This window comes from Condylura cristata, unplaced genomic scaffold (assembly GCF_000260355.1).
Source record: "Condylura cristata isolate star-nosed mole 26May11 unplaced genomic scaffold, ConCri1.0 scaffold00017, whole genome shotgun sequence".
In the NCBI taxonomy this organism is placed as follows: Eukaryota; Metazoa; Chordata; class Mammalia; order Eulipotyphla; family Talpidae; genus Condylura; species Condylura cristata.
The window spans coordinates 25,158,330-25,168,911 of NW_004567118.1; the positions used below are offsets into that span (position 1 = coordinate 25,158,330).

General features: G+C 37.6%; 1 protein-coding gene across 5 annotated transcripts in view; it reads right to left on the reverse strand.

Moving 5' to 3' along the window:
• Positions 1 to 10,582, reverse strand: part of ARHGAP44 (Rho GTPase activating protein 44) — a 143,193-nt gene that overhangs the window by 63,823 nt on the left and 68,788 nt on the right. For all 5 annotated transcript variants that reach the window (XM_012726297.1, XM_012726295.1, XM_012726298.1 and 2 more), the window contains exons 2-3: positions 3,719 to 3,758; positions 3,237 to 3,341 (exon numbers count right to left, since the gene is read on the reverse strand). In XM_012726297.1, the coding sequence (XP_012581751.1) occupies positions 3,237 to 3,341; positions 3,719 to 3,758 (145 nt within the window). The remainder of the gene's footprint in view (positions 1 to 3,236; positions 3,342 to 3,718; positions 3,759 to 10,582) is intronic.

Below are 10,582 nucleotides of genomic sequence, written 5' to 3' on the forward strand. Positions count from 1 at the left end.
TTCTTTGTGTGTCTGCCCATAAATATTCTAAGCAGATCTAATTAAAAATGTTGTGTATGTGTCTATTCTTCGTAGCTACATTACCCTATAAATGCTAGCATATTTTACCCCCTGTGTCCTGCTTTTCTTTTCCTGTAGAGATATGTGTGTCAGCTATCGTGATATGTTGCTAAGCTGCCTCATTTCTTTAAGATGACATAGATCGCTGAATGAAAATGACAACATTTACTTAAACCAGTCCTCTCCTGAGGGTATAAATCATTAACCAGTGCTTGTGGCAGGGGTAGCTCTCACAAGGAAGCATTCATTCCAGAAGAGACGTTGAGAACAATGCGTGTGCTTAAATTCTAAAGGAGTGGGGTGTTAACTGGAAAAACTTTAATGTTTTTTATTTGTAGATGCTTTAAGAAACAAGACACTAGAAAGAAGTCACCATGTACAAACAAGAAATGAACCAAGGTAGTGGTATCATGTCACATCAAAAAAAGGGGATAATGACAATCTATAAGTAAAGGTGGTGGAAGTTCATGAAATATAACCCATAGCATTGTTTCTATTTCTAAAGAAACACTTTGAGACAAAGAAGTGGAGGGCCCAGTGGATGCAGCTCACCACATTGCTCTCACTGCCCCAACAATGGCCTAGGGTTGTTTACTCTTTCCCTACCTCCTATCTTGTTGATATTGAGTCACTGAAGAGGTCAATTGCCCAGAGATCTGAAAAGTTGCTGAAATTTGTTTATCTCCACTAACAGGGATAATCTACCTTGAATAATAGAATCAGGTGCCCGAGAATGAAGACAAGCAAGCTCCCAGCCTTGATTTTCTAGGTCAAAGAGAACCCACTAAAATAAACTTTCCCTTTATTCTAGAGTACTGATAGAACCTTAAGAATCAAGGGGAGGGTAGACAGAATGTTCCAGGATTTGGAAGAAGTCAATCTGACTTGTCTGCAATGACTGTTCTCTCTAAAATTATCTTGGGCATAAGCAGCATCAGTTTGTAGGATGACTCAGAGACAAAAAGTCTTATTCTAATATCCACTCTGCTTTCCAAACACACACACATTCCACATTCTCACTCTTTCTTCCCCCTCCTTCTCATGCTCTTCCCCTACCTTTCACTCTCTCCCTCCCTCTCACTCTCTACATTCCATTATCTCTCTCTGAAAACTACTAACTATTATCCTTTAATCCAAGTCCAGGTAACCAGATCTTCTCTGGCTCACCCCTATAAGACACAACCCAGACTTGTTGCTAAGAGGTCAGTGATTATTTCAGCCAAACAGTGGAACCAAAAAAACAACAATATATTTCTTAAGTGTTTGCTAACTATTGTGCAATGTATTTACATGTATTACTTCACTGAACTCTCAAACCACTTTACTGGGTTGGTATTCATTATTGTTATTATCAATTTCCAAATGAAGAAATTAGGCAGTTGGAGGTAACTGATTTGCTCAATGTCAGGTGTAAGTAGGAAGCAACAGAGATGGGCTTCAATCTTGAGTAGTCAAATCAAATCATGGCACTTCAGCTCAAAACTACACATGCCAGATTGCATCAGTATAGGGAGGATTCAAACTAGTATGCTGATGTACGAGCCCAAAAATACTCATGGACCATCCTTTCATGACACAAATTTCATTTTAGCATGTAGCAGACAAGATTCCTGCCCCCATGAGCTCACAGATCAGTGATGGAGATAAGCAGGTGAACGGTCACAATGATTTCAGAGAATAATACATGACTGAGGGGAAAGCCACAAAGGAGAAGGTGACACCTGAGCTAGAATTAGTAATAAGACTTGTGATTAGACCTTACCTGAAGGTAAGAACATTTCATAGAGAAGATAAAGCAAAGCAAACACCTGAGACAGGTACAAGCAAGGCATCTTCAACCATAAAAAGTACACCTGGAAAATGATGACTGAGATGAAAGGGAGCAAGAGCTGATCTCAGAAATGCAGGTAGAAAACATATATAAGGGTCTCAGGGCAAGGTAAAGAGGCTGGACTTCATTCTTCAATGGGACTCCTTTGGAGGAGAGAGACATCATGTGGTTTCCATTTTAAATTCTCACTCAGGCTGTTTTAGAGAAAGGGTTGGGGGTCAGAGTGAGGACTTGATGGGGCCACTTTGTTCAGGCAAGATGTGATAACTGCAAGGACTGGGGGCGGAGGGGGCGGGGTAAACACAAAAGCAAAAGGAAATTCTTTGGAGGCAGAGTCAGAGGAAAGGCCAAAGGCAGGGGGTATGAAAGGAGAGAAAAAAAGATGGTGTCTGGGATTTAGATTTGATCAGTGGGTGGATACACAGTATGATTCTCAACTTCTCTGCTAGCTCCTCTCTCAGTAAGAGCCAAAAATAATTTAGTTCTTGGAGTTTTTGACTCAAGAGCCATTTCTTACCCTGTATTTTCTCCCTGGTAGACTCATGAGTCTAACATAAGATGGGGTGGTAGTGGAGAAGGAGCTCAGGGATATCACTAGGAAATAGAAGTCAACAATAATTCCAGGTCAGAAGAAATCAGACACTAGACATATAGAGTGTAAAGTCAAAGAAAAAGGGGAAAATAAAATGCCTTCGATTGGATATCTTCTGTATAAAGCCAAGAGAATATCTGAGACTATCCTTTAATCTTCAGTGGAGTTGAGAGGGTAAGTGGGTCAAGAGGGAAGCAAGCCTTGAGTGAGTGCTTTTACCCAGGACAGTTCAATGGAATCACATTCACAAATCTGTAACTACTAAATAGTAGTAGGGCATATACAAAAACATTAGAGCACTTTTATTTACCAGGCTTTTCATTATAGCAAAAAAGAATTCAAAGACCTTTAGAGGTTACTTGCAACCTGCAAGCCACAGTATAGTTTTTTCTATGAGGTCGTACGATACTACGGAAGCAAGTGGAACCTCTGATTAAGCAGAAGCAGGGTTAGAAGAAACGCTAAAGCTACTCTAAAGGTGAGTTCTCCAGAATGTCCTGCTATTGTCCCAGCTACTGTCATTTGGGGGGTCAAGCAGAGGGACCTCCCTGTGCCTGGCGAGGAGGAAGGATGCCTCAAGCAGTGTTTAAGGACGGGGAGACTTGGAAGGGCTACTGTTCTGCAGGAACACACCACAGATGGATTCTCAGACATACAAATGGCTGTATAACGGTCACACCAAACATCTTCAGGAGTGGGGACCCACTGTCCTCGCTCGGCAGACTGAAGCTGTTGAGCTAGGAAAGCACTTACGGAGCGCTTGTCGGCCTCTGCCCCTTGCTGGCCCTGAAGACAAGCAGTGAGCTTCTTATGCGTACTGTGGGACACCTGCTTCACTAGTTCCAGCCGTTTCTCCACCTGCAGACACAGTAGTGGGAGTGTCAGGGGTGCGGGGAAAGATCAGAGTGGAGTCTATGCTGTGCACGGTCATGGGAAAGACTCTGACCCATCTACAGACATGTGGACCCATGAGGAGTCAACATCCAACACTGGATAATGGGCGGGGAGCAATCACAGACTCTAGGTCTGCCTGCTAACTATATAGAGAGACAACTTGAAATGTCTCCAAAAAAGAATCTGACCTACCTGGTATTCAAAACACAGGGTTCTACTGTAAAGACAAAATGTTGCGTCCTTAAATAGATTTAATAGGAACAGTTCTACAGCTTTGTAAAAGCTGTTGTAAAAGGACAATCTCTTGGTGTTTATAAGCTATGGGCCAGTGACCACCTTACCTGCAGAAGGTCTTCGCTCAGAACTTCAGTCTTTTCTGCCCTAGAGAGAAAATTAAGAAACAATCAATAAGAAAAATAGGAACACAGTCTCATACCTATTTCCTACTCTCTTCACTTATGGTGAGTATATAAAGAGGCATTAGCAGCAGAAATTTCTAGGAGGAGAAAAATATATACAATACTGAAATTTCCCAGGATCCCTAAGTAACTGTCACTCTGGCAAACAAAAGACTCTGAAGAGTCTCTTGCTACAGATAAGAACCTAGATGAAGGACAACAAGCACATCTGTTTTGTGCCCCGACAAAGCAGATTAATTTTTTAAATTAATTTTAATTTTTAAATTAAAATTCAAAAACAAACTAGGATGCACTATCCTAGAAAGTAGAAGGCCTTTTCTCCTGCACCCTCCCCTTCACCCCAATAAAACAAAAAGATAAGTAAAAATAGCAAACTGGAACAGGGGTCACTGAATAGCAAACAGACAAACAGAATTTAGTTCTGTTGACAAATGCAGATAGCCCCTGAAATATAGCAACTAAGTGTTAGGCCCACCAGGAAGTGGGGGGATGTGAACCTGAGATTGACACATTCTGGGAAAGAAATTGAACACTGGCTAAAAGGATCCCAACCTGTTAGCAACCCTTCTCACATCAGAGGAAAATACAAATCTTTGGAGCAAAGCACTCCCAATTCACTGCCTCAAGATTCTCAGAGGTTCTATAATGATATCTCACATAGCTCTCTCTCTCCCCCTCCCTCTTCTCTCCCTCTCACATACATGAACTGCAAATCCACATGAAACAAATGATCAAGATGAAAGGACAAAGAAATAAGCAGTATAGTCTGGAGAATGTTAGTGACTCAGATTATCAAAGATTGCAACATAATCATGAAATAGTCAAGAACAATGATATATTAAAAAAAAATCTAGTGCTTCCAGGAAGATAAACATATTTTACTTACTCTTCTCACTAAGTAGAAATGAGCCTTAGAAAATGATATATAAAACAAACAAAATTCTGAAAGATAGAAGGCAGACTGACCAAATACTGTGAGACCCAAGGGAGGGCAAGATAGAGAATTCTTGCTTCATGCAGTTCAGACATTGAGTTTAAGAGGCTGGCTACTTGAAAAACAAATATTTACAGACAAAAAATCATTTATCTGTAAGACAACCAGGAAAGTAGAGTCTAACAGATTTATAGATAATCGCTGCTCACTGCAACCAAACCATTAACACACACACACACACACACACACACAAGTTGTTCTATTCCACCTACACCAGCAAAGACTAGATTTATACTACTACTGGAATAGAACAAGGCATCAAACTCTCCCAAGTGCAGCAGTGTTAGAGAAAGTTGATTGTGATGTAGGGACATTATCGTTGCTGGAAAGTAACAACAGAAACTACATGATTCATCAAGACATCCATCCTCACCTGTTGGTGATGAGGTAACCTCTCACCAGTGGCGTTAGAAATATCTGACAAAGACTTTAAAGTAGTCATTATAAAAATGCTTCAATGAGCAGTTTTTTTAAAACATATCAGAACTATTCACAGAAAGGAAACAGAAGACATAAATAAGAACCTAATGAAGATTTTAGAGCTGAAAGTTGCAATCATCTAAATGAACATCCCTGTGAATGGGTCCCACAGAAGAATGGAACAGACAGAGGAAATAATCAGTGAACTGAAAGAATGCACAATAGAAACTTTACAGTCTGAGTAACAAAGCAAAAAATAAATCAACAAAACGAAAGCAGAGCCTCAGGGATCTGTGGGGTTACAACAAGAGATTAAATCTTTATGTCATCAGAATCACAGAAGAAAGACGGTAGGGTTTTCAAAAATATTCAGAGAAATATTGGCTGAAAACTCTAAATTTGGCAGACAGCATAAATGTACATATTCAAGAAGCTGAGCAGGATAAACATAAAGGAATTCGTAGAAAGAATCAAAGCCAAACTTCTAAAAACTAAAGACAAGGAAATTATTGACAGCAGCAAGAGAGAAATGAATTAATAGGGAGAAATGATTTAAAATGAAGATTTCTAAGGAGAAATCATGAGGACAGAAGCAAATGATATTCCATTTTCAAGTACTGAAAGAAAAGAACTGTCAACCAAGATTCTCATATACAATAAAAATATCCCTCAAGAGTGAAGGAAAAATCAAAACACTCCCAGATAAAGGAAATGTTATAATCCACAAACCCACCTTAAGTATATACTAAAGGAAGTTCTTTATGGAGTGAGGAAACACAAAATAAAGAACCTGGATATATCAGGAAGGATGAAAGAATCCAGTAAATAAAAATATGGTAGTAAACACTGTTTCTTGAGTTTTCTTCAGAAACTTGCAAAGACAAATATTCAAAGACAAATACGATTATCTCAAACAATGCTGACAAAGTAATAAAATCCAATATCTATTCATGGGAAAATAGAAAATGCTGTCAAAATATTTAATAAAATTCAATGTTTATTCACGGAAAAATAGAAAACACAAGAAAAATCCTTAACTTGATTTCTTAAAAGTAACAGAAAAACATTATTCCAAATGGGATATTAAAAACAGTCCCTTTATAATAAGATCATGTGCCTACTAACACCCTCTAACTAGATCAGTAGACACCTGATACAGAAAATTTAAAAAGAGAAAAAATTCTAAACTGACATAATTTGAAGATTGTGTTTGTTTACAAATAAAGCCCAAAGTAATCTACAGAAATTGTTAAAAATAATGAAAGTTCAGAAAGGCAGATGAATTATAACATCAATGTAACAAAATCAATATAGCCAGTTAATACTGAGAAAACCCAATTTCTTAAATAATGCAAAAAACATAAAAAGTAAATTTGACACAAAATAGGTGATTATACTTATGGAGGGAAAATGTTACTAAAATGTATTAACAAAGACAAATGGAAAATTACATTCTATGTAGAGGATGAAGTACTTTTGAAAAGATACTAGTTCTCTTCATAACAATGCAACTTCAATACAAAGTCCAAGTAAGGTTTTCAAAAATGAATTTAACAAGTGAACCTAAAATGTAGAGGAAAATACAAAGACTTAAGGGGGCAAAAAAGATTATCCTTAAGATATGTTAAAAGAGTTTCACGACCAAGTACTGGAAACGGGTATTAAAGTCAGAGTGTCTAAGGCAGCATTCTATCAATGCTTACATTAGGCATGAGAACAGGAAGAGCACTCAGGAACAGACCCACACAAATGCAGAAAAATGATGTGAAAAGATGCTAGCCCAGACTGGTGAAGAGAAGGGGAAAATGAATAATTCAAGACCTAGCTCTGGCTTAATTGTTCCATATGAGAAATAAAAAGCAAGAAAGAAGAGTTTCTATCCAACACCATGCACAATAGTCTAGTCCCTGGGAGTTAAAGAGTTAGAAGTACAGTTCAAAACATGAAACCTTCTAGAAAGAAAAAAATACATACATACATATATATATATATATATATATATATATATATCTTATCCCACACACACATCTATACATAAATTAAAATAACCAATAAAAACAATGTAGTTATGTAGGTGTTAAAATACTCCTAAAATACTCCTTTGAGAAAAGGTATCTTGTGCTGGAGACAAATTCTGACCAAGTTCTTAAAATTTAAGGGTTGTAAATTTACTTGAAGAACAAAAAGATTAAATAGAATTCTAGAAAAATGTTCTACTGAAGGGGGGAAATACATCATTTTGAACTGGAAGGTAGCAGTGTAGATCGCTTAGCCCAATTTTCCAGTCATCTAAAAGTACCTCCATCATTCACCAAAATACTTCAACAAAGACTGACCCATGAAGTTAATCTTCAAAAAAGTCAGGCAAGCTAATAGATGATGCTATTTTTGGGAATCCTGGTATCTTTGGACTCATTTTTGTAAATAAAAGAGCATCATTCATCAAAACAATGAAGCTATCTACCATTTTCAGGGGATGAGTCATCCCACAGTATGACAGGCACTGTGTAGGTGCGTGGGTCCAAGTCATGTATTTTTTATTTTTTTTTTTTTACCAATAGACTAAAGCAAAGCAGAACTTTGGCAAACTGATCTAAAATTGTGCATTGTTCTACTTAGAAGCTTCAGGAGAACAATCAACACCACCCACAAAAATCTTGATTGTCACCAGGGTTAGGTCATAGCAGAATTTCCCAAAATGAATTTCATGAAGAAGTAGTCTCCTAAGACACTCTGAAGGAAAAGGATCTATGACAAATAAATGACATATGGAATAATACATTCTTCATTAACAAAATCTCATTTAAATGAGGGCTCTGATAAGTCCTGTAGCAAAAAGAAAGTGACCTAATTTTAACTAATCCATCATTTCTCAAATCTGTAATAATATTTCACATAACTAGCAACAATAACAACAGCATCCTGGATGTTGAATATGCTCTAGAAAATGTTGAGTGGAAAGAAATCTATATTACAGTATTTCTGAACTCAAAATCTTCCTGACATGCTATCCATGTCAGGCTTTGGTCTCATCATAAAAAGACTTTCAAAGTTGGATTAGAGTTGGATGAGGACTTTTCAGCTACCATTACAGAAGTCCTAAGTGAAGTGGTAAGGGTGCTTTTAAAGCAGTGATGGTCCTGTTTCAAACAATTTCAGATACCAAGTCACCAACTTGAAACAATCATGAAGTTGCCAAATCCTTTTAATTTTACATTAAGGATTTCATCAGTTATTGCTCCCTTTTTATTTGTATAGTATCAGCCCTGGACTACCACAATATTCTGTTAATTAATGTCTCCATGTCCACCTACACTTCCATTCATCGTTCACACACCATTAAACATTTTTCTCCAAACGCTTCCATCACTCCCTTTTGCTTCATGCCTAAGAGGGCAGGGCTCTTATGCTTCACAATCATTATATTACTATTTAAAATGGACAACCCAGGATTTGTTTTAATCAAGCGTGGTAAGATATGCATGCATGGAATTGACTGTCATGAAGAAATTCATACTCACTAGAATTGGAAAGCGTGGTAGCCCAAGCATTCCACAATGGGAAGCACCAGGACCAAACAGGTCAGCGTGAGGGTACAAGGGTGGGCAAGACTCTTTACAGCAGTTTCCATGGCAATGAAAGGGTAAGGCAAGGCAAGGTAAGTCCTGAGAAGGTATGGGATTGGCTATGTTAAATAATGAAATAATTTGCCAGTTGGCCAATACCTGGCCTTGAGATGACAGGACAGGTTCAGTGTCCAGACACAGAAGTCTGACAAAGAAAGGTAGAAGGATGAACTTAGGATTGGTTGGCTTACATATTGAAGATGTGCTAAAGATGAGTTGTGTATTATTTCTAGGAATGGTCCTGGGTGGGGCAATCTCCCACATCAGTGACATGAAAGGTCCCAAAGCTCAAAAATAACACAGGAAAATACTGTTAACCCAATCACTCATTCCTTAAAAATGAATGTTGGGAGGTGTTAATCTCCCCATTTTTTTAAAAAAATGAGAAAATGCGGTAAGTCTAAATTAAGTAATTGCTTAGTATAAAAAGGAATCCCTGGACCTACCAACATCAGCATTACCTTGGAACTTGTTAGAAATATACAATTAAAAAAAAAGTAATTGTAATAAAGTAAAAACTAAAATCAGCTAACAACTATAAACCAGAGATATTATATGGGGAAGGAAAAGGGAACAGGATCAAAACTGGGGTGGGAAGAGCACATGGGACTATAGTGATGGCACACGGGTGAAGTGGTGGTGGGAAGTCCACTGAAAAAATGTACAAAATATAAGAAGAATATAAAATATATATATAAGAAAAAAAGAAATATACAATTTTAGGCATAGAGAATACTTAAGTAGCAAAAACATTATTGACTGATCTCCCCAGAGATCTTCAAGAAGAAAAGTACCTAAAAAACCAAAGTAGAATTCTATGAAAAAAATAATTAGAACAAAGGAAAGACTTATGAAAGTAAATTCTAATAATTCTAATAGAAATCCCTGTGGGGGGAAAGGTCAAGTAAACAGAATGGGAAAGTTTTTTGAGAGCGAAGGTTTTTGTTGTTTTTTTTTTTGAGATACATTGGTTTATATTTGTATTTGTGTTTGTATTTTGGGAGAATAGGATCCCCTCCTATATTAGGGTATCATAGTACACCCGGCACCAAACCCCAACACCACAGTCCATGTGTTCCCTCCCCATTTTGTTCCCTCCGCTCCTTCTCCTCCTCTGGAGTCTTCACTTCTACAGTCAGCTTTCAAGTGTTACTTTCCAAGTTTGACTTTATTTGACCCTTTCTTTCATTCACCAAGCATTTATTTTTTTCCTTCTGACTTATTTCACTTAGCATACACACTTCCTTCCAATTCCATCCATTTTGCCATAAATAGCATGAGTTTTTTCTTTTTGATTGTGAAGTAATATTCCATTGTGTGTATAAATTACATCTTCTTGATCCAGTCATCTGTTTGGGGGGGTGCTGATTGTTTCCATAGTTTAGCTATGTCTAGTAGTATTGCAATGAACTCAAGGAATGTGAGTTTCCTTCGACTTAGTGTTTTGTTTCCTTTGGGTATATGCCTACCACTGAAAGTGCTGGGTCACCTGGCAGATCCATTTTTAATCTTTTACGCTATCTTCATACTTTTCCCCATAGATAGAAGCTGGACTAGTCTGCATCCACACCAACAGTGAAAGGGGGTCCCTTTCTCTTTACATTCTTGACAGTATGTGTGGGTTTCAGTCCTGGGATATGGGCCATTCTCATAGGAATAAGATTATGACTCATTGTGATTTTGTTTGCATTTCCCTGACAAGTGAAAATGAAAAATTTTTCATGTGCCTGATGGCCATCTATATAA